We start from the raw sequence: 24940 nt of genomic DNA, 5'->3' as shown, positions 1-24940 counted from the left end.
GAAAAACATTTGTAGGACGTATTATCATTAGGTTTTTAACGTGGGAAGCTCTAAAACCTTAAAAATGTTACAACTGACAGGAAATAAAACTGCCTTTTGCTGCACTGTTTGTCAGTTTGAACTGCCGTCTCCGTTGTCTGCGCCTTCAGGGGGAGTCACAGTTGTTTCAAAGTAATGAATAACATCCTTCAGCATCAGAGGAATCTGTCATACTTGTTGCCTGTATACGTGGTGTTCGTGGCTGCTAAACAGGGAGACCCAAAGTAAAGTGAGAGCTGTGAGGGTTTCGTGGGGTGAATAGTTTTGGAACAACACAGACAGCAGCTCTCCATCAAGTCAGACACAAATCTTCCTGTGACCTGGCTTAACCCGCCCTGCTTCCCAAAGATTATTTGTGGACTGCAGTGTTAATAGAATGTATTACTCAACTTGCAATATTTGGAAATATTTTTACTACAGTTTTAGTGGCATTATTGTTATGCAATTGTTGTTGTTGTTGTTGTTTTTTCTAGGTTTTGGATTCCTTTGCACTTACACAGTTTGAGGTCACAGACAATAAAAATTCTGAAGTTCCTGTGACGTGCAGAAGGAAAAGACAAGGAATATCAATAAAATACATCCATTCTCTCATGCCTTAGCACCGGCCTGGACTCCTTTTTGTTTTGCATGTTCTGAATTTGCCGGAGTTTTGCCTCTGCATCGTTCCCCTGTTTAGTTCTCAAAGGCAACGCTCTAAAAATACCCTTGAAGCCGTGTGATGGCGATGGGTGGGTTCTGCAGGATGCTGGGTGTCTATAACCCCACAGTCACAATCAGTCCGACTACATTCAAGATCTTAAACTGGACTGAAGCAGTGGATTCATAGGTGACGGGTATGTTTTCTTTACTCTGCATTTTCAAATATTTACAGATTCAAAGCTGAGCAGCTAAAGCTGTCAACTTAAATAGCATTAAACAGCAAATAAGCATATTTGCCTACATTGATTTATTTTAATCTATTTAGCCAATGATAATAATTAGAACGAAAGGAAGAAAAGAGATTGCAAAACTTTTTTTCTTTAAATCTGTGCACAGAAAAAAGCAATGGATACTTTATCCAAAGGCTCCTTAGAGGAACCCAGTTTGGGGGAAAAACAGGTGGAGGAGGAAGAGGAAAGGGAAGAGACTGACGAAGAACATGAAGAGAAGGAAACAGGTAATAGAAGCTAAATTGGTTCAACTATTTGATGTATGGATATGAGAGGGTTTGTTTTTGTTTTTGCAGATGAGTCACAAAGTGGGGATTCATGTGCTGGAGGTCAGAAAAAAACAGCAGCATGGGCTCCATGTTTTTACTCCAAAGGAGGTAAAGAGGTGTACCACTACGTGGGTCAGGAAATAGTGATTGAAGAGGGTTTCGACTCGTTTGCAGGCATGATATGGCCCGCGGTGAGTGGCACCACACCTAACCCTCTACAGCCTGCTACACTAAAGAAGTAACAGAAAATTCAAATATTTTGAAACTGTTTTTTAAACTCTACAGAGTCCGAGATGTCAAAAAAAAATAAGGTCCCTCAAATTAACAATTTGTGGCCAAGAATTAGTATTTTGTGCACAGGAATAAGCATTTCGTAGCCACTAATTGGCATTTTGTGCACATGTTTTGCGTGTACAAATTAGCAGTTTGTGGACATATTTGTGGGCAAATATGAGGATTTTGTGGACACATTTTATGGGCCCAAATTAGTATTTAATAGGCCCAATTAGCATTTTTGGGGACAAATTAGCATTTTGTGTGGACAACTTAGAATTTTGTGCACACAAATTGGCATGTTGTGGGCACAAATTAGCATTTTATGGGTACAAATTAACATGCTTACATAGCAGTTTTTCCCTTCATAAGTAGTGTAATATTTGTTGACTTCATAACAAACAATGGTGCCACAAGAATTTTCTGCATAAGAGGTAAAATGTTTAAAAAGGATATTTTCATATTACTGTTTACTTTAGATTTTTTTCTTTAGGGTGGGGGGAAGTCGAAGATAAATCTTTCCTGCATGGAACCAATTTAAATCTGCTCTTGTTGCTGCAGGCTCTGTCTCTGTGTCACTACCTGGACACTCATCGTGACCACCTCAGTCTGGTGGACAAAGCAGTTCTGGAGATCGGAGCAGGAACTGGTCTTTTGTCTATTGTAGCTGCACTACTGGGTTTGTAGATGGACACGAACTGTTTTACTGCCCAAAAAGCTCTGTTGTTAGAGTAATTCTTGTTTTCTGTCCTCAGGAGCCTGGGTCACTGCCACAGACCTTCCAGACGTCTTGAGCAACCTGAGGGTCAACTTGAGCAGGAACACCAGGGGGCGCTGCAGAAACACCCCTCAGGTAGCCCCTCTGTCCTGGGGCTTTGACCTGGAGCACACATACCCCTCATCTATCTACAGGTACGACTACGTGCTGGCAGCTGATGTGGTCTACCATCACGACTATCTGGACGAGCTCCTGGCCACCATGAAGCATTTCTGCCAACCTGGAACCACTCTGATCTGGGCCAACAAGGTCAGGTTTGAGATGGATCTGACTTTCACTGAGAACTTCAAACGGGCCTTTCACACATGCCTGCTGGCTGAAGATGGAGAGATGAAGATCTTCATGGCCACTGGCAGACACGAAGAAGAGGCTGGTGAAACAGAGACAGAAATCCGAGCCCTGCCCTGCAACGGAGAAGAAGCAATGACGGATGAGGAGGAAGAGAGCATGAGGGAGCTGGAAGAAAGGGAAGAAGCTGAACATGAATGTGGGATGTTCGTACAAACACAAGAAGAGAAAAATAGCTCAGAGGATGAACAAATAGTGGACCACAGAGAGGACAAGGGTGAAGATGAAACATCTTCAAACAATATTTCAAGTAAGTCATTCAGAAATAACAATAAAATGCTTTATTCTTACTACTTTACTTATCCTGGTTGTGAATATTTATTTTACTTGCAGGAAACAGTAATTGTATTTTCTATCAGAATTTGCCTGGACTTTTTCTCAGTACATAAATACTATAGTTGGTATCTTAAGAGTTAGATGAAAAACTTTAAACAGATTTGCTAAATCTGTTCTAATGAAACCTAAGATTTGTCATCTAAGAAATCATAATTTGTTATTATTGGAATCAATTATGTCAATCTAAAAGGATGTTTATTGTTTGTCTTCACAGATCAGGACTCCATGGCAGAGAAGGCCATGCGGCACAATTTTGTCCCCAGCGTCATTTTCAGCCTTGGAAAAGAAATCTATCATTACGTGGGGGAAGACATTGTCATTTATGAGTCAACGGAGCCATTTGGGGGAGTCATGTGGCCAGCTGTAAGTATTCCTAAGAGAATGCTTGCAATTTTTAAAGCACAAGCATTTCATAATGTCGTAAAGAGTTATGTAGTCTGTGACATGATTTGTCTGCAGGCTTTGGCTTTGTGCTCCTTTCTGGAGAACAACAAACACGCCGTCAACCTGGAGGGGAAAACCATCCTGGAACTGGGAGCAGGAACAGGACTGGTTTCCATTGTAGCTACTCTACTGGGTGAGTACATAACCAGTTTGTTTCAAACCATCAAACTTGACCTGACATAACAGGAGCAGATTCATTTACTCTCAATGAATCTGCCTGTGGTAGCATTTTGTTAAAAAGCACTGATAGTGAGTATTTATGAGTAATTTATTTGAAAACTTTTATTTCATGGACGGTCATCTCAATTCAGCAGTTAAAGAGTCTACAAGAACAACAGCAATCACATTTTCTGATATATATTTAGTGCTTAAAAAAATAAAGATGATTCATCGTGTTTATTCTGATTAATAAAATCCTCTATGAGACTCTCAGTCTTTATTAATCATTTGAGTGCTCTGTTCAGTTTTCTGTTCGCTTCTGATTAGTTGATTCACTCTGATTGGCTGATCTCACCTGATCCAGGTAATCAGCAGCAAGAAAGGTTGGGGTAGCAGTGTTGGAAAGCCTTGGTTCAAACAATTTTTTGTAAATTAAAAACTAATAAAAAATTTTTAGCCCATTGTTAGTTAAAACTGCAGGCTTTTGTTCATTGCTGGGATGTCATAAATCGCTGCTGTTATACAATTAAAAAAAAATCAAAGAAATCGGGTAAATAAATGGATTTCATACCTATTTTGGTCAATTTTGGACAGAACCTTGATAATTAAAGAATTGATTTAAACAGAAAAAGGAAATATTACAACAAAAAAACTATATAGACTAACAAGGAAGATCTGAGACGTAAAAACAGAAAAATTGGTTAAAATACAAGATCATGATCTAAGACAGGTCAAACAACAAGGAGCAGCTTTAGTTTTTGAAACCAGGTATGAGCAATAAATGAGAAGTTCAGGTTGTAAAAGAATAAAAACAGAATCAGTTTCACACTGGAATGTGGTAAAATGATCAATGCAAAACTCCATTTTAGGGTGTTGTTGTTAGTGCAATAACTAATTAGATCTCCTAATTATGCACTGGCAAAATTTCTATTTCTTCAGGAGGTGTGGTCACAGCGACAGACCTGCCACAGGTGCTCAGCAATCTCAAGGCCAATGTAATGAGGAACACCAGGGGGCGCTGCAGACACACCCCTCGGGTAGCCCCTCTGTCCTGGGGCTTTGACCTGGAGCACACATACCCCTCATCTGTCTACAGGTACGACTACGTGCTGGCAGCTGATGTGGTCTACTATCATGACTATCTGGACGAGCTCCTGGCCACCATGAAGCATTTTTGCCAACCTGGAACCACTCTGATCTGGGCCAACAAGGTCAGGTTTGAGATGGATCTGACTTTCACTGAGAACTTCAAACGGGCCTTTCACACAAGCCTGCTGGCTGAAGATGGAGAGATGAAGATCTTCATGGCCACTAGCAGACAGGGAAAGGTGAAATGAAACTCAACGGATGATCGTCTGCCTCTCTGCAGGCAGAAATTTTTAAAACTTTATTAGACAACTTGATCAAAAGAATTCTCCGCATGAAGTTTACTTGCCAATGACCTTTGAGTTTACAGCCTTTTTTGTTTAATCTGTCTTGGTTACTGCAGTTAGATGAGTCACAAAGATGATTCTTAAGAAACCCTTTCTACAGGCTTGTCACATATTTGTCACACTTATATCCTTGGAGATAAAACCATCAAATCCTCCTCATTTTGTATCTCTTTAGCCAAAATCAAATCCAAGCAAAGTTAGAAAGAAGAGCATTTTGTGAACATTTAGATGGAAAATATGTTTTTTCCATCTGAAGTTAAAATAAAAGAAGAAAAAACCTAACTTTGGCTTTAAAGTTGACAGTTGTTCAAGCTGTAAATAAAATGTGGTGGGAAACACTTTAAAAAGGAAAGCTGGAAGTTTAAAAAGGACAGCCAGGCTGGTGTTTTCTGCCTTATTTGAAAAAACCAGGACTGAGCTGTCAGTTCCTGTTTGGATGTCGAAGACCAGAGTTATTTGATCTCATTTTAAAGCAGTTCCTTGACTTTAGTTTGTATCTTGCAGTTTTTAACAGGAGTTAAGTCTGTTTTTAATCATGAAAGTCTTTATTTTTACATGTATTAAATTCCAGATAGTTATATTTTGCTCCTTTTTTTAGTGTGGCTTTTTCTATTATTTAATGTCTACTCCAATTCTTTTCCTTTTGTGATTCATTCAACCTTTTTGCAGCTAAATTGATGCTTTGGAAGTTTCTAAAATGTTTCCATATCAAAATGTCAACCTTTTATGCTGTTTTTTCACACATTTTTTGTATAGCATGACTTAATTTCAGTTCACTTTTGTTTTTTCTTTCCATTGTTTGCTACCAGCTATTGAAACAAAAACATAAATGCAACTTCTTCCAAATAATTTTATTGAGTGTAATTTGTGACTTATCTCTATATGAAGTCAAAGAAAAAAAAACCATGACATTTCCCAAACCCATCCAGAACAGAGGGGTAAAAACATGAAACAAACATTCAACCTTTACCTCGAAACATTCTTTAAAATCCTATGGCTATAAATATAAACACGTAACATCCATGATTAGCATTTCTGTGGAGCTTTCCTGATGCGAGCAGAGTGACAGCAACAGAAGGGAAGAGTCTGTTCCATGTCAGAGGTTGCAGGTAAGAATCCTGTGTTGAAAAGTAAGGCCATTTTGGAGACTGTCATTGGCAACATGCACAGTAGAGCTCAGTCCTGAAGATATGGGTTGTTAAATCAACACACAATAAAAAAAAATAAAAAGAGTGAGGCAGGATAAAAACAGAAAATATGACAAACCCATCCAGTTGACCTTGCCGATGGTGCTAAAAATGGTTGAACTTAAACATTTCCTCAATATTTTAGCTCATCATTTAAACTTATAGTTTTATTTAAACTTTTCTAATTAATAAAATCGTAGATGTTGAGTGTTTCCACTCCAAAGGTCTAAATGGTGTCAAATTGGTATAGGCATTTAAAGTCTACAGTTATTTCTTCACTAATGAAAAGTGTCAACAACCTTTTCACACATCATAAACTCTTGCATATCAACAAAACCTTTTACAAAAGCTGGTTAGATAAGGTTCCAAATAGTCTTTTCTGATTGCCAAGAGGGTGGGGATGACTAAATCCAACACCATCCAGCTCCAGCAAACACAATCCATATAGACGTATTCTTAAAAAAAAAAAAAAAAAAAAAAAAAAAACGCTTGCACAATCAAATCCAAGGTGAAAACTTAACATTTAAAGGTTTGTGATTTAAAAAAAAACAACAGCTAGAACTCAAGCTGTTCCTTAAAATGATTGAATTTGCATTGAGAAATGTGTGTACCCAGATATTTGTGTACGCAAGAAAACAGGTATATGTTTGCAAAAAATATCTTTAAAAAAAAAAAACAAGTCAAATATTTAAAATCTACCAGGTTGAAACAAAAATCTACTTCTAAAGAGTTCTGCTTACACTCTAAAAACATGCATATATGCAAAATACTCCAATGACAATAATATTTGTATTAAATATCTATTGTGTCTTATATTGGTGTGTTGTGTATGTACAGTATTATAAGTCACTGACCAAGTGCAGCCGTCTGAACAGCACAAAAAAACAAAAACTGTTTAATACTGGACAAAAAAAAATCAAAGTCATCTATGAACATCCTCCTGCTGCCTGGATCATTGTGAGGTCCGCTGAGAAATCAAATATGGCGCCAAAGTGATATGAGTGATTGTGACAGGAAGCTGGTGGGTGAAACCACAGATGAAATGTGCTAAAAAAAAAATCTCAGTTAATTTCCTCCCAACAGAAACAGTAAGGTACATGAAGAAAGGCACCTCAACACTGAGACAGTTAAAAATGCAACAAAGACTCTACCATAGACACCTGGATGGAGCAACAGAGAAAATAATAATAAAACATGGAAGTCCGAACACGTGTCCCTTTTTATTCTATGATCAGTCTGCGGGTCTGAACATGGTGCAGCAGCAAGTCAGTCAGTTTTAGTTTTCATTGAAGCAACTTGAAAGGAGCAGAATCCTGGTCTTTTTTATGCATTTGAGTCTAAACTGGCTTTTCTTTTGATGTAGACACCTGATGACGGATGGATATGAAATACTGCAGACCAACAGCCAACCAAAATGAGTTGCGAGCTAAATCCCCCCCCCCTCTGTTGGCTGAATTCAAAACATCAGCAGAGCCAGTTTGACTGCAGGATAAACGTTCCCCTCACAAGGTGTGCTGGGCATCAAACTAGATTCCTTTTGTGCCAAAAAGACAAAGATGAAAAATGTTCACAGCTGGACAATCAGCTACAAAAAAACAAAACCAAAACCCAGATAATAAATATGGCCATGCTGCTCATGCATGCTCTTGTGCATGCTCTTAGAAGGGTGTGTAGTCTGCAGGATACATGACAGGAAGCCAGTTCTCGCTGAACGCAGAACAGTGAGTCCATCCAAGTTGATGCATGAGCTGTAAACCAAAACACAGTAGAAGGTTTTAGTTAAAAAAAACTGTGATAAAGTGTTACATTGATGCTCTCTACAAACGTACGTGTGTGTATAGAATATATGTGGCAGCAGCACAGATACCTGGATGCAGTTTCTCATGTTCTCTTTGCTGGGCTTCTCCTCCACCATCTTGGAAGCATATTTTAAGGCTCGCCCATACATCTTACTCACGAGAGCGTGTTTGTAGGAAAACGACAAAACCTAAAAAGGATAAGCACAACACAAAATGTTAAGATTAGTAGAAAGACCTCTCATTGGGGTTGTGCATTGACATAACATTGAAACGGAGTTTTCAGTATATTGTAAATATGCTTCTTTTTGCTATTGGACCAAAACCAATAAAGTCTGTTGCTCCAGAGTATCTGCATCCTCCCCAGCACATTCAAATGTGATAAACAAAGCCAGTAGATTGAATCTAAATACTAACATGTCTCTGTAAATAAAATCAAAGCCTTTAAAAGTCCTGTACACATGTTCTCACCTTAGTGTCGGTTAGCTCCGCCCATTTTTGAACCTCCCAAAATACATCTGTGAGAGCCGTGGCCACGTTCTGCAGGACATCATCACAGCTGCTGGCCACCTGCTCCACGGCCTCTGTTGCTGGAGTCTGTCCTGCATAGACGGCGCCGGCGCCATCCTGCGTGGCAGAGGGCAGCAGCAGCTGGTCAGCCAGAGCGCAGCCTTTCCTGCACAGCGCGTCCAGCAAAGAGGACTTCTGCTTCTCCATGTCTCTGAAAAACACATCAGTCAGTTGCATCAGTCTGAGAAAAGCAGACATTTACAAAACAACATCGATTTAATAGCAAGAACTTTTTCTAGTTTTCAAGTGACTACACTGATTATGTAAAGATTTAATTTGTAATCCTTCAAAATAAAACGTTTAAAACTTCAAACCAGCAGTCCTTACGTCTTGATGGAAGCGGCGTCCGGCCGGGGATCAGTCTTCAGGGAGAGGTACACGGCTAAGACTGTTTGGTCGATGTGCGAGATGACCACGTCTGCTGCGGACACCACCTCTCCGAGATGCTTCACACGCTCCTTAACACACCAGAAAGGATCCATCGTCATGGGGTAAGTCAACAATCTTAGTTCAAAATCACTTTTGTGCATTTCTCAGCGGGGAGGGTTTCAAACTTATAGTCAGGTTTCCTTCTGCTGTACTTTTACCTTTTCGTTGTCCAGCTGATGCAGCCTCTGCACATGCAGCGGAAGGTAATCTGGATAGAGTTCAACCAGTTCATCATAGACTGAGCTGGAATCTAACCTGAGCAAACAAAAATACAAGAAAATAGTTTAAGTTTCAAAGAATTTCTGCAAAAATGAGCCATGAATGAGGTTCCAACAATAACTGACTTTGTCATCCACTGAATTTTCAAGTCTCTCATAGCCTCTGCAAACTCCTCCTTCACATCCTTCTCTTTGTCTCCCTCCTTGTCCTTCTCCTTTTCCTTCCCACCGTTCTTTGTTTTGTTGGGAGCGGGAATCAAGTGGTAGATGACTGGAATAATATCCTGTGTAGACAAACACACAACGAGCCTTGATCCACTGTGCGGTTAATTCAAAGATCCCACATTCATAATTCCCCCGTCCATATCATGACCCTAACCCTTTTCTGATTGTCCATGTTTTGACGTATTTTTATTGGAACTGACCACCAGAAAATTTGAACGTTACTACAAAAATAGTTCATGTTGCGTAAACCAATACACAAATGATCAAAGCAGAGGTAAAATGAAGCAATAAATAATAAAAAAGAGCCACTTCCGGATGGTAGGTGAGAAGTGGGTACTCTGTGGTTCAGTGTCTCTAGCTTGTCCAGTACCTTTTTAAATTTTCCTTGTCGTTTTGCGGAAGCCTGCCCCTGGTGGTCAGAATAACAAACAGTAAGGAAGAGACAAACACAAACACACCAAAAAGGATTCGCTCTTTTTCATTTCACCGGTCATCTATCTGTCTGTCAAACACGGTCTACATACCTGTGACCTCATCAAGTCCTGGTGCACAGGTAGTCAATTAATCAGACCCTTCCTTCCTTCCTTTTCTTTTTTTACATATGAAATTGTGATTTGGTTTTATTATTTTACTCTGTAAAAAGATGAAAATTCACTAGGCCACAAATGCATGTTTGAAAATGAGTCAGATGTGGATGTTTTACTGTTTGGCTCTCACTTTGCTCTCAAAGACGCCATAACCACAAATCCCGCACACGCTCAGATCACACCGAGACACATCTATTTGGTCCAAAACAAAAACGAATGAAAAAAAAATCATAAAAGTTATAAGGAAAAATAAAATTAAATAATAACTTGTACATTGCTATTTAGATATAAAGGGTAACCTCTGAAAATCAAAACTAATCTTTAACGTCTTTTTTTTTTACATTATACAGTAAATTAGACACACAGGACGTCATTAAGCCCATCACTGGGTAATCTATTGATATTTTAGCAATAAAACTAAAACTAATTTTATGGGCTTTAAATTCCCACTCCCATCATCTTTTGATCTATTTTTAAATTGTTCCTAGAGTTGTTTTTTTTTAATGATTGTGCCATTTTTGCCCAAATCAGAAAACCTGTTATTTTCTAGGACATAGTTTCTGCAGAGCGGCAGGAGCTCGTTAGAAATTCGAGTTGTGGGCGGGATTGTTGGCGTGGCGCCACACCATCCCCCCTTTCCGTCACCCTCATACCTGAGAGCTCTTCGTTTACATGCTCTCTCACTATCTCACAGCGCCTCACAACTCCAACAAAACATATTACCTGTACAACAAAAACGGCGAGCAATATTGGAGCTATCCAGCCGTACAGTTTTGAGCCAGATGACAGTTCAGATGAGGAAAGCAAAGACGTAAATGGATCTAGTCGTCTGCAAGTGTATGCATCAGAATGGAGCGGAGCAGGGAGCAAATCCGTTTCAAACGACATGTTTTCGTCTGCTCCTAATTCATCATGATTTAAAGAAAGAAAGACTCAGAAAATAGCCGTTTAAGCTTAATTTTCCTTATAACTGCCCTCAATTATGAAAAAATCCTACAAGAACATGATAAAAAGAAACAAAAACACTATATTCATCGGAGTAGGTCTTTAAACGTATGGAGTCCTTTACTGTTCATATTTAAATAAATATTTAATTAAATAAATAAATATGACCTCATGCAAATACACAACCAATAAATCTCTCATTAATATATAAAAAGATCATGAAATTGTGAAAAACCTGCACACATATTTTAAATTTGCCATTGTATCATTCAATATATTTCATTTTGCTTTAAAAAGCCTGTTCATTATTTTAAAACAGCATTTTAAAATATTCATTTTAATCTTGTGGAATATTATTATAATTCTACGTCTTTTTTCAGAACCTTGGATTTCAATATCAATATTTTCCAAAGTATCTTTGTTTTTATTTCATGTTGCTGTTTTTCACAATGGCTTATTTATTTCATGAAGGGCTTTTTCACCAGACTGAGTCTGTCTGTCAATCAAACCAGACAAGGCGGGGACACTTTTGTGATTGGCTACTCCTTTACTCAGACATGAGCAGCAGCACCCTGACTACGTGGATCAAAGATGGTTCAGTGAACGTGACGGCGCAATGCCCCCCCCCCTCAACACTAGGGGGAGTATGCACCTCAACACATCCACAGTGTTACAAGAAATAGGACAGTTTTGGTTCTAAATTTGCGGATAAAAGTGGCTTTGGGCGAGTATACATAAGTCGGGTGATTTTTTGGTCGGTTCGGCAATTTTCATCTTCTCATGAACATGTAGTAGTGGCCTAAGTTAGGCTGGTTGGTTGTTGGAGTTCCACTAAGCTTCTATGAACTGGAGTTCCATGAATGCAACATGCCACGTGTGGGAGGAGCTACCAGCTAATGTTTTTAGCCTGATAGCCACATGGAGCGGTTGCCTGTGCTCATCTCACTAACAATGCATGGATGCACAATACTCATGGAGAGTGTTAAGAGATCAGGTTTATTTATTTCTAATAGTTCCACATGATAACAATGTTTCCATGTTTGAGTTCATGAGATCATCCCAGAGTCTCTGCTTCAGGTCCTGCAGTCAAACTACGTCTTAAATTACGCGTAAATCAGAGCGCCCAGGCAGCGCAACAGTGTGCGTGTGTGTGTGTGTGTGTGTGTGTGCGCGCGCGCACAAGTTAAGGGTCTGTTGCACAGTTCCCCGGAGAAGTAATAGTAAAAAAGATATCCTTCAAAGTATAGAGACTGGTTCTTTTAACCCGCTCTGGAAGCATCTGAACGGGGTATTTGCATGAGGTCATATTTATTTATTTAATTAAATATTTATTTATTTAATTATGAACAGTATAGGACTCCAAATAAATCATTCAGACCTGTCTTAGTGGTGTAAATACTTTGTCAAAAGTACAAACTTTCACTAATTTATCATTTATTTTGAACTGTCAAAACTGTTGATTTACATTTTCATCTTCAATGCTTTGCATTGATTTTACACCTTCACATGTCAACATGTTGAAGGCAAAATTACACAATAGTTGTTTTGGAAAAGAGGAAAATGTATCTGAAATCATACAGAATTATATTAAAGCTTCTCCAAAGCTCCCAGAATTTTCACTTCATTGTTGCATTAATGACAAAAAAATCTGGACACAACCTTTCTGACAAATGAAATGACCTGGAGCTTGTTTTGGAGTAATCCTGTTTACTCAGCAACTCCATCAGAAGACCTTCAACAATAATCTCAATCTTTTCTTCATCCACGGTTCAGATCCTATCGTTTACATGAACCAATAGGGTGTTCAACCTAAAGACCGGAATCCTGCTGATTTTTCATTAAGAAGTTATAAGCAGGACATTGATCTTCAAGGACTGAGATTACCCCTGTAATTAAATGAAAAATTCCCAGAACCAGCCCAAACAGCAGGCAATACTTTTAAAGTAATCAAATGACAAAGATTTATATTTAAGGCTGAGAGGAGATAGCACGACACATGTTGAGCATCAAACTGGAGAGTGAACATAACCTGGAGAAAGGTCAGATTGGGACTAAAAAAAATCATTTAGTACTAAAAATTGTGTCTGATCTCGTGATGATCATCAACACCGTCTCAGACACCAAGGACCCCTTAACTAAACCGATTGACCCGTTGCAGAGTGGAGAAATCCTGAAAGCCATTACTACAGTTGGTGTAGTCACCTTCATCCTCCTCTCTGCTATTTTTTCACTTTCCTCATTACTGCTGAAAACAACCCACTAATCTCGACTTTATGGGTTAATAAAAGTACTCGCAACTGTGTAAAATTACTGTTCCTTTTTTGGATACAACTAAAATGAACTTGGTGGTTTAAATGCCATGTGATCAGCCATGTGTCATGGCTTCCTTTGGTTCACAAACGCTTTGTTTGTTCTTGCTTGTTAGTGTGAATACAGTAGTTCAAAATCATGGATTCTGTAAAATTGGCTCTCTGGATGGAGAAGCCTCCTGGACAAGAGGCGAAACGTCTTTCACTTAAAAAAACGAACCCTTTTAACACAACGTCATCATGGATTCAAATCCAGCAGTGGTCCATAGGGCCTCACACGAGACCAAAAATGGAACTCTAGGGTATGAACGCCTCCCGTCGTGTTTTGAGGAGAAAGAATGCATCCCAACAACACTTTACCCACAAACATGAGGGTGGAAACATCATGCATTTGGGCTGTTTTTAATGGTAACGGGACAGGCAACTGTCCCCTTTAAAAATTGGGTCATGCACAATAAGATTTGCGGTAAAAACCTTCTAAAATCAGGGAGGATTAAACATGTCTGCATGTTCCAGCAGGACTATAATTTGAAACACATTGCAAAGGAGAGGCTACGTAAGAAGCATTTCGCTGTTCTGGAGTGGTCTAGCCAGTCTCTGGACCTCAATCTAATAGAGAATATGTGGGAGAAGTTTAAAATGTGTGTTGCCCAGCAACAAGCCCAAAACATCACAGCTCTCGAGAAGATCTGCATGAATGAATGGACCAAAACCGCAGCTACATCAGCTGAAGACCTAAAGGAAATGATTGACTGCTGTCATTGACAGTCAAAGCTACATTACAAAGTACTGCAGTTAAATTTTGTTTTTAGCCAAATCTTTAATTTATGCTCCATTACACAAATCATTTCTTTAGAAATTATACAGTGGACTTTCCTGAGTCTCTCAGATTTGAAGTGTTTCTAAAATGAACATTACATACCAATCTTAGCTTTTTAGGTTGAAAACTTGCAGAATCAGTGATACTAAAGACGCAGGTTGGACTTATATAGGCTGTACATCTCCACACTGCGTTTTAATATGCATAGTTTGTATAAATTAGCTAAAAAATGTTCTATTTTATTTCTATAGTTACAAATTAAAACTACGTTATACTGTGCAAAAGTTGTTTTGCCTGTTTGTTTTTTCCCTTTTAGTTCCCTGAACAAAAGTACTGATCACAGAAAAGAGACCATTGGTAACAGCTACTCACTGCTTTCTTGCCATACTCGCTCTTAGGCACAATGAGAGATCCCAAAATGTAGCAGCCTGGACTTGTTCCTTTAGGAATCCTGAAAAATTTGGATTTATAAATGGTTTATTTCAAGCAATCAAACCAAAAAGACTACAAAAATCAAAAAGAAAAAAAGGTAAAAGACACAGAGAATAAGAAGAATGATAATGTAAATAACAAAGAATAAATCAATTGAAAAAGAGCTTTAGTCGTTCGAATTGTGACGTTTACTTTGTCCTGTCAGGTTTTCTAAACAGAAGTGCTTATGAGCAACATAACAGCGGAAAAACAAGAAACCAAACCCTTTCACTCACTTGTCATCTGGCAGACCAGTGATGTAAAATGGATGTGTGGTACCCGGACACAAAGTGACGGAGTTTGCCTTCTTCTTGCCCATGAGAGCCGCCCGGTGGGTCTCGTAGATATCCAGACTGAGGGTTGTGGATAAACGATGAGAAACCACAAACGGCAGGTCTTTCAGGCGCTCCAGCTCGTTGGACTGTTCGTGACGGACCTGAAGGCGAACGCTGTAGTCCCCCTTCTCAAGCTTCAGCGCATACTTGGGGAGCGACAAAAGTAGGGACACGTTAGAAAAACGCTACCAATTGTCAGTAATACAGTGATCCCTTGCTACAACGCGGTTTACTTTTCACGGTTTCGCTACTTCACGGATTTGCATCATGCATTGTGTTCTGCATTCTGATTGGCTAAGAAGTCACTCCGCTTCTTCTCTACCTGTGCGTCAATAACGCTGCAGTTTAATATGTACACGTACGTAAAACAGCTTGCCAAATTTACAGCACGCACGTGCAAATTATCTTGCAATTTCGAGTTTCTCTAAAACCCATAGAAAAAAGAGCAACAACTGCCTATCACTATGTTCTTCTCCCGAACAAACACAGCTGCACCGAGGGCTTCAAAAGAAGAAAACACTGCAGAGCGGAGTCAGGATGCAGCGGCTAGAGCAGTGAAATACACCTGAGTCGCTATTTGTCCCAATGTACTTTGTATTTTTTTCATAATCATTTTAAATTTTCTCCCGTTTAATTCAATTACTCTCGGGTTGCGGTGGGCGGGGCTAATCTCCGCGATTTGAAGCCTTCTGTTCACATTGATGATTAAAATTATTATTTGACAGTACAGTACAGAGTTATTTGTTGAAAAAAAAAAAAACATTTCTAAAGAACTTTTATTTGTGAAACAAATGCTTGAGCCTGTAAAATGGTTTGTTCTTTCTTTTTAATGTATAATAGATTATTTAATTGTATTAAAATTGAAAAAAAAATAGAGGTTTCTACTTCACGGATTTTGCCTATCACGGGTTCTTTTTGGAACGTAACCCCCGCGAAAAACAAGGGTTTACTGTAGAGCGAGGGAGTGAGTGTACCTGATGCGGGTAGGCGTCTCCTGAACCAAGCAGCCTCTTGTTTTGGTCAAACAGCATCCACAGCTGACTGTCAAATTCAGACTCGTATAGGAGCTCGCACAGCATGGGGCAGCTGGGCGTAACTTCACCGCTCTTAGGCTTAGAGAGCAGTAAAGAAGATTATTTGGAAGCATAATGTCACCAGAACATGCATTTGTTACGCTTTGTGTCAGAAAGTACCTGGTGAAAGTTGTAGGTAAGGACAATCTCATAGAGTTGTCTGTTATTGGGTAGAACATCTCGCATTCCCAAGGCCTTTATCTTTGAACTCAAAGGCCTGAAATGATAGAAACACCAATCAAATAACACTGAAGTTGTGTTTTAACTGTGTGTGTGGATGGGCGATCACTCACCTCAGAGGTTGTACCCATGATTTAAGGGTGATTGAGGGAGAAACCTCCTCATACCGTAGAGGCGAAGACACGTCAAAACTAGCCACTCCCTCTGAAGCGTGCTGAACACATCCACATCAACAATTAACTACAAACCTAAATTGTCTGATGGGGAATTTATTGGGTTAAACTGATGCACGCAAAGTTCTTACGATGTGGAGCGGCAAAGGAGAAACACAGAGGCCATGGAACGAGATGCTGTAGTCCACAGTGACGTCTCCCAGACTAGCCCACCAACGAGCTATGCACAGCTCCACAACCCTACCCGACTGCAAAAAGACAAAAAAACAAGGAAAATTCAGCAACATTTTTTCCTAAAAGCTCTCAAATAGCCAAAGCTCAACTTTAGAGCCAAGTAAAAATCATCAAATATATATTTTTTCCATACCAAAACGGGGAAAGCCTCTGTTAGAGATCCTCTCTCCAACAATGAGGAGAACTTGTAGAATTCGTTCGCTCTATAGGCTTTCTGCTTGACCAGGTGCACCGCATGAAGAACAAACTTTGATGACACGTCTCCTGAGTGAGACGTCAGTGTGATCTCTGTGGCACAACACAAGAGAAAATGTGGTCAATGAGGGGGAGGAGAAAAAAACACTTTTTTCCTCACAATTTTTGAAGTGCATGCAAGAAAACATGTATAAGAGCTTAAATTTTTTTTTACAGAATAATCCTGCAGGTAATCTCTACAGAATACAGATTAGAATGCATTTAAATGTACCTTGTCCTCCTATAAGATGATGCAGACATTGATCCAAAAGAATGATAAACTATTTGGTTAAACAGATGCTCCTGTTACATAACAGCAATAAGGCTGACCTTTTGACTGAGAAATAAACAGCTGAACGAACCAATTAATATGAAAAAAGAAATATGTCAAAATGTTCATTAAGAAAACTATTAAATATTCATTGATCTTGATCAAAACCTTTCAGTTGCAGAACAAATTCTACTTTTATGACAAATGAGACGCTAACCTGCCCAAGAGGCTCCCTGAGGAACGGTGATAAAGTGCCGTCTGATCTGTCCTGGTCTAAAGTGGACATCTGTGAAACTCACCTCCTGGTTACGACTGTTTGTCACTCTGACGGAGGAAAAAGAGACATTAAAAACAAAGAACTGGCAATGTTCTCCTTTGATGACAGACGAGAACCTACTTGACAGGTATAATAACCGTGATTGGCACTCGGAACAGCGGGCCACAGCCGGGTGCTGCTGTGTCGTAGCCACACACCTGAAAAGTACAGCCATCGTAAACGTTAAGCTGCACAAAAACACTGAATTCATACTCTTCTCCACCATCGGATAGTCACCTCTGCGTAATGCACTCCTTCTCTCAGTCCCAGAGGATCGACGCGAACATTAACGTGACGACACTGGTTCATCAGCTCGAGATGGGAGGGACACTGAACCCACGGCGCAGTGCAGGTGAGGGCCAAGTGGAGCTGCAAGGAGATTCGCTCAGAGTTTTCTGTGGAAGGAGGAAAAAAAACACAGGGGGTGAGATTCAAAAATACAACAATATGAAATCTCTACATATAGCTGCTCCATGAAGTACCTGTGTTTTCTGGAAAGATGGGTTCAATTCCAACACTGTGATCTGAAGGTGCAAGGACCTGGGATGGATCCCTGAGGTAAATGCCTCTCTGTGACCCCACACTGACTGTGAAACCGAGCTGGCTTGTGGGTAAAGAAGCGTTCTGAGTGAGGTAGTCTAACGCTCTGTCCACCTGAGACGAGTAAGGGATGCATGTTACATAACAGCAAATTTTAAGTGTTTTCAACAATCAAAACCTCCAATGCAAGAGAAGACATTTTTTATGAGGACACCTGAATGATTCCATGTCCCTGTGCAAACACTTCTATGTCTTCAACTTTAAGAGCCGAGTTTTCCAGCGCTCTCCTCACAGCAGGAACACACGTACGGATCCCAATCTGCTTCAGACCTTCAGAACAAAAAAAATAAAAATAAATAAATAAAAATTGTATACATTGTTGTATTGTATATACACACACACTTTCCTCTGATAAGTATAGAACCCACCTGAGAGAACTAGTGCGATGACTCCACAGGCATTTGGGGATGACATGGATGTGCCATTCATCAGCTGTGTCCCCCGAAGCGTCCAGTTCGGAACAGATGCGATGGCGCCGCCGGGAGCACTGATGCTAACCCCCAAGGCTCCATCAGTGCTGGGGCCCCGCGACGACCAGGTGTACTGGTTGGGAGGCAGCTTCTCTCGAAGGGAATACTCTGCCACCATCATGTCTGGGGTCACATAAGCGCCAACCCCTTCAGGAAAGAGAGAGTAGGACTTAAGCAGATCAACAACGATTTGAACCTAAAGCCTGATGCATGCGTCTGTGGTGACATTCTTATTCTTATTGCCTATTGCATAGGCTTCAATCTTCTCTACAGAGTAAATCCAGATATTAAAGTCTGTCTGTGAAATCAGTAAAAATAAATATGAATCTATTGTTTTCAAACGTGGACATGTACCTATGACACTGCTGGTGGTTCCTCCAGGACAACCAACAGTGGAAAGGCAGGGGCCATTGTTCCCCGCACTGGACACAAAAATCACATTGTGCTTCTGCACAGCCTCTGTGATCACTTCACAAATCCTCCTGGAAAACATTTACCAACATGTTACTAACAGGAAAGAGGCGACAGGTCCAGGCCCACAAAATGCCCACATTTCAACACTCACCCTGAGTTGGGCCAATGGGTGGCTTCCCCGTAGCTATAATTCACCAGGTCACACTTGTAGTTGATGACTTCAATCATCTTTTAATGAAGGACAGATGCAAAATATCAGTTGGGCCAAAAATGTCACATGGATTGTTATTTTCAATTGTCTTACGGCGCGTATGAGTCCAGTTCCCGTTTCCATGGTGCTGAGGCGAGTGTCACCAATTTTCAGAGCCAGAATCTGTGCACCAGGGGCCACACCGTTACGCTCGGGTTCCTCTGGGAAGTAGCCAGCTGCAATGCTTGCAACATGTGTCCCATGAGCCCCTTAAGAACAGACACGTAAGCAAATGTAAACTTTCATTTTTTCACTATTTCTCAAGTAAGTTTAAAACTGAAAGATTATTTAAAGTGAAATGTGCAACATTACTTCAGAAAGATATATCAGTAATAACAGCCAGGATTTGTCATTTCAACTTCATGTTAACTCACCTCCACTGGTGACGATGCAGAGTGTGCTTCCCTCGTCGTAAATGTTTATGGAATAATTAAGCATCTCCACAGTTCCTAATGAGGCATACTCTTGGTTTTCTTTGTAGGAGCTGAGCACAGTGCACTGCGACAGTTCCCCACACTCAGATGTGTCCACCACAGCCCTGACAACAACAAACAGACGCGTAGAAAGGCCTGTGAGCGTACTGTGTAAAGAGGGGAAGATGGGAGAAGGAAGCGTAAAAAGATGGGAGAAGAGCTTTGCTCACTTCCACGTGACTCCGTCATGCCAGAGCACACAGTCATACACAGGACCAGGATCGCTGTACTTCTTTTCCAGGGATGCTAGAAGCTCTGACTGACTCTGCAGCTCTTCTTTCTGCAGCTTCTCACTCTGGAGAAGATTATTGTCAGATTATCAGATTGTTGTCAAATGTAAAGACAGAAAAAGGTGAGCTCTCACAAACTAGATTGGGTCAGGATGGTGGATTTTTAAATACAAACTGACTTTACAATGTTTTAAATAAGATGGAAAAAGTGAATAGAATTAGTATAATCAGTGTTTTTACATACTTTGCTTAATGTATTTTGGATTGAGAGTCTCATGTATTACCTACGTATTTAAACACCAAAACTCAAGAACCACTTTAATGTACTATAATACCTAACCCTGTTATCTGGTACCTAAAATACATGAGTTTTTTGCCGAAGGAAACAGAAAAACTCAGTGGAAACATGAAGGAAGAAGTCAAGTCTAACCTGTGAAGGAGTCGGATGGGAGAGCTCAAACTCGTCTAACTTGCGACAGACCTCAGCAAGTGCCGCTCTGTGTGCCGGATCCCATATTTTCTCCTTTCGCTCTTTCTAATATTACAAAACAATAAAAGCATATTTAAAAAAAGGCCACAAGAAATGATAACATGACTTTTTTATGTCTGGCAATATATTGCACTTCTTTTTCTTAGGATTCAAAACAGCCAAAAAAGCTAAATTACCCATAAAAAAATAACAAAACACTAAAGTACAATCACATCTTCCTACCTGTATCCTTTCTTTAAGAGCCTTGGGGAAGAATTCATAGCCATTTTTAACTCCAATGCGAAACTTCCCTGTTGGATTGACCCATGCTGGAGGAATCTGAAAGATGTAAAAAAAAACACAGCAAGAGACTTACAGTTAACACACATGTCTTCAGATGGAGGACATTAACATGAGGCAGAATATTTCAGAAGTAGCTGTTGTTGTTTTCTTAACCATCAATTCTGTTTCTTTCAAGAGACTTCTCAACCCACCTTAAGTATTCTACCAGACAGACCAGTGATTGTCCCATCTTTGGCTTCTGCCACCGTAGTCATGTTCACGTCCCCACTGCCTGTGGTATCGATGATGTCCACAATCTTTGGCTTCCCTTCAGTTGTGACCTTAAAAAAATAAAAAATAGTACTGCTGAAAAATAGATTTATTTTAGAGTTATACACAGAGAAACAACCCTGGTTCAATTTCGGGCAGGGTCCTTTGTGTGGAGTTTACATGTTTGCATGTTGCATGTGCATGTGTGGGAGTGATTGTTTGGCCCTGCAACAGTCCATGATTTACCCGGCCTTCACCCAACAGCAGCCAGGACAGGCTATGGCAGGGGTGAGCAAACTTTTCTTAATGTATTTTGGATTGAGACTCGTGGGCCAAAGAGGGTTCTAAAATTTGACGAAGCTGGAGCTGATGTGTGGGACGTTTTGGTAGTCCACCTCATCAGAGGAAGAAATAATAACACGGAATCTTGATGAAAACCTGCTTGAACTGATTAAAAATGGGTTTATATATTTTAAAACTGAACATTTTGGATTTTGTTCTCATTTTCGAGCCAATTGCACAGATGGATTGATCTCCCTCAGGGAAAATGCTAAATTAGAGAAATGCTGCGTTCATCTGCAGTTGGAATGGTCAGAAACATCAGAAAAACAGCAAATAACTTTCTACATCTCAGCAAAGGTTACTTTATTTGCAGAGAACCATTTATGAGTGGAAAATAAAACCTCTATAAAGATTATCAATATAATTTATTCCAGTTTGGCGCCCAGGCCATACATGACCCCCGGGCCCTGGTTTGTCCACAACTGGGCTGCAGCAACCTTGTGAGCTCTAAGGGATATTGCAGGTTATAAAAATAGATGGATGGATAATTCTGATCTGACAGAAGCTGTAAGGTTAATTATAAGAAGCTGTTTATAGTCACTAAAGCACAGTGACAAAAGAAGACAAAAATATGTCATCTTAGAATGAAAACAAGGGAAAACCAGTCAACAGTACAGAACAGAGATTGAGATTTGACTGAACACTGATTTAGCCCCATATGAATTTAGGGTGTTTTTTTTTCTATTTGTGAACAGTTGGTGAAATTATTTTAAGGTCAAGGTAGCAGAAAAGTTGTATCTTTATTAGTAAAGACAAATGAAAAAAAAAGTGTAGTTCTTTATTTAAATATGGCAATAAAAGTACATAATTAGCTATATATACATTAAAACGTATGCTCAACTATCTGTTCTTTGGCCAGTCTTCTTTATATCTTATTTTTAATGATGTCTTTACTTGGAAAATGTCCTTTTTTATGTTTTTATTAATGTTTTGTTGTTAAATTGCTATTTTTCTATTTTAAAATACACTAATATTTACACAATTTTCAAATTATGACCTGTAGAAAAGAAATACGTTTTGTGTCTTGTATGTTTTACTTTTCTTTTGGCTGTTAGAAATCTAACACCAGAAACTAGCACAGCTTCCACTCTGAATTGACAGTTCAAATGTTTCATTTAGTTTTATCTTCTGTTTCTGTTAACCGGATTGATGGGACCAAGTATTTTGCTTAAGCTAGTAAATGCTACAAATAAAAAGCTAGCTTAGTAGCTGCAAACCACTTTAGTGACCTTTTATCCTATATATTTGTAAACGTGTTTACAGGGTTCTGTTTTTAGCTTTGAAATTGTGACAGCAGTTTAATTCACCGACAGTTATTTCGCCATCACGGTTTAAGGCTTTCATAAGAAAACGCAACAGTTAGCTGATATGCTTAGCAATTTCTAAAAAGTTAATAGTAAATGGAGTATCTTTCCTGGCTAGCAAGTGATTTACCGTACACGCTAATGTGATGCTAGTTTGCTTTCTACTATTCCAGGAACTAACAGAAATTGACAGGTGGTTTTACCAACTTTAAAGTATTTCTTCTTTTAATTTAAATAGTCTGACTATCATAAAATGTAATAAAAAGAGATTTATTGTTGTGTTTTTTGCTCCTGCTAGCATGTGGGTTCACTTGTGTCTTACGGTGACTGCGTAGAAATTACGTCGGCCCTTTAGCTTTCTTAGCTTCCAGCTGCTAAATCTAAGCTAACACGAGGCAGCCGCCGGTCAAGTGTACCTGCATGCCGGGGGCACCGGGATCCACTCCGGTGTCGAGGATAGCGATGAGCACCCCTCGCCCGTCATATTCGGGGAACCTGGACAGATGGGAGGCGGCGCCGGTCTCTTTCTTGGGGAGCAGTCCGTGGAAGGGGAACGGTTCTTCACTAGAATGAGCAGCCATGATGATACAAAAGAGCGACAATAAATTCAAAGCAGCGAAATGGGGAAGAGACGGAGAGCAACACGGTGATGGGTGCGAGAGACCGGGGACAACGGCTCGTTAAAGGCGCAGCGCCTGCCCATCCACAGCCGGGGACAACCAACATAAACAAATATTATTTTTTACACGGAGGAAACCGTTTACAAAGCGACAATTCTACACTTGAATCTCATTTTTATTATTCGAATTGTAATAAAAGGCAATCTGGGTGTCACAGGCAATAACTCTGACGTCATAATAATAATAATAAACTCCAGGTTTACATGTATGCACATTTATTTTTGTCAAGCAAAATTGCAGAGTACATGCATCTGATGCAACAATGACTTCAATATTTATATACTAAGATTTATACTTTAATATATGGAAATGTTTCTGTCTTTATTTATTTATTCCTATTTCTATAAACAAATGTTTGGAACATAAGGTCCATTAGTCATGGCTTAAAATCATTGAATGGCAAAGGAAAAGTTATTTTTAATATATATCTCATGTAATAACACTCTCCAAAAAAGGCAAATTATTATTTATGTCTAAAGTACAGTGCTTGTACAACACTGATCCTTGTAATGTTTGTGTAAACAAAAAAGTGGGGGGAAGTGTTTATGAGTGTTTTTGCAGGAGAAAATGCATGCAATATCACTGTTGAACGCAGAGAGGCGCTATAAAGGCAACAAAAACCGACCAAGGAAACTGTTGAATTGTGATGAAAGCCTAAAGTAGCTATATGCCCTATTTAATCAGAATGAACTCAAGACAGTCTACAAAAGCAACGAAACTAAGCAAATTGTCTGATCTCATCAAGCTGTGTTTTTTTTTAATAGGAGCAACACTGCAGCAGTAAAATGGTGTTTGAGAATTGTTAGGAAGAAAAGACATTATTTGTGAGTTGTTTACAGCACCCAGACCTTTAGCAAATCTTCCCTGCAAAGAAGATCTTCAATGACATTGACGAGTTCGGCTGCGACAAAAAATTAATACATGCTTCAGCAAGTCTATGATGGCAATAGAGAGGAATGGGCGGACTCTTGCAATATTTTTAAGATGATAAAATCCTGTCCTAACGACATTTTTAATGTGTGGGATAAAATGTAGCTCAGAGTCAAAAAGTACACCCAGGTTTCTCACACAGTGAGAAAGTTTAAAATTCGGAAGATATGGTAAAATCATCTCTCTTGTCTTCAGAACCAATTATTACATTTTCAGTTTTCATAATCGGTATTTTATATCTAAAAGACAATTTAAAACAGTGTTTATAGGTTCAAGGTCATCAGGTGACATGGCGATGTAAAGCTGTGTATCATCAGCGTGGCTGTGAAAGTCAACGCCGTGTCTCCTGGTGAATACCCAAGAGGCAACATATACAAGTTAAAAAGTATAGGACCTAAAATCGACCCTTGGGGAACCCCACAACTTGTTTCATGGCTTCTTGAAGAGCATGTATCCATACTTACACAAAAGTGTTAATGTGTAAGATAAGAATAAAACCACTTATGAACGTTTCCAGAGAGGCCCATTAGACTCCGTCTAATAAAATCTGGTGATCTACTATATCAAAAGCGACCCTAAGATCCAGCAGAACCAAAATAGAATGTTTCTGTGAGTCCTAATTTATTCTAAGATAATTAACAATCTTTAAAATAGCTGTCTCTCTACTGTGGTTTCTCCTAAAACCAGACTGATATTTGTCTAAAATTTTTCGGGTATTTAAAATCTCATGTTGTTTAGTAGCGACACGTTTTTCTTTACTTTTACTTAAAAACTGTAAGTTGGATTCAGGTATAGTTATCCAGAGTATTTGGATCTAAATGACTCGTCTTCAGAAGGGGCCTCAC

At 39.4% G+C, this 24940-nt stretch overlaps 2 protein-coding genes across 3 annotated transcripts; one reads left to right on the top strand and one right to left on the bottom strand.

Annotated features, from left to right (window-relative positions):
• The first annotated feature begins 772 nt into the window (after positions 1-772).
• On the top strand, positions 773-5588 carry LOC101173774. The gene is made up of 8 exons (XM_004067149.3): positions 773-872; positions 1075-1195; positions 1265-1428; positions 2072-2189; positions 2266-2886; positions 3187-3335; positions 3432-3549; positions 4515-5588. The coding sequence occupies exons 2-8, from the start codon at positions 1084-1086 to the stop codon at positions 4910-4912; spliced, it is 1680 nt and encodes a 559-aa protein (XP_004067197.1). The 5' UTR covers positions 773-872; positions 1075-1083; the 3' UTR covers positions 4913-5588.
• A 252-nt stretch (positions 5589-5840) lies between these two features.
• tpp2 (tripeptidyl peptidase 2) lies at positions 5841-23264 on the bottom strand. 2 transcript variants are annotated; one of them, XM_023953393.1, is made up of 29 exons: positions 22902-23264; positions 20782-20910; positions 20531-20626; positions 20249-20353; positions 19759-19883; positions 19490-19653; positions 19170-19324; positions 19017-19093; positions 18806-18933; positions 18350-18598; positions 18136-18251; positions 17864-18035; positions 17619-17776; positions 17463-17539; positions 17283-17389; positions 16694-16848; positions 16458-16574; positions 16267-16367; positions 16094-16190; positions 15875-16012; positions 14802-15046; positions 14467-14545; positions 9804-9842; positions 9335-9492; positions 9149-9245; positions 8889-9019; positions 8463-8712; positions 8063-8182; positions 5841-7943 (listed from the first exon to the last, which is right to left on the bottom strand). In XM_023953393.1, exons 1-29 carry the CDS (start codon positions 23064-23066, stop codon positions 7854-7856), a joined length of 3840 nt encoding a protein of 1279 aa, XP_023809161.1. In that variant the 5' UTR covers positions 23067-23264; the 3' UTR covers positions 5841-7853. The 2 variants fall into 2 exon arrangements, with proteins under 2 accessions (XP_023809161.1, XP_023809162.1); XM_023953394.1 differs by lacking the exon at positions 9804-9842 and having other exon boundaries at positions 22902-23262.
• Between the last annotated feature and the right edge of the window lie 1676 nt (positions 23265-24940).

The sequence above is a fragment of the Oryzias latipes genome, chromosome 3 (genome assembly GCF_002234675.1).
Source record: "Oryzias latipes chromosome 3, ASM223467v1".
NCBI classification, from domain to species: Eukaryota; Metazoa; Chordata; class Actinopteri; order Beloniformes; family Adrianichthyidae; genus Oryzias; species Oryzias latipes.
Note: the sequence above shows the minus strand (reverse complement) of the source record. Positions and strands in the feature narration are given on the sequence as shown.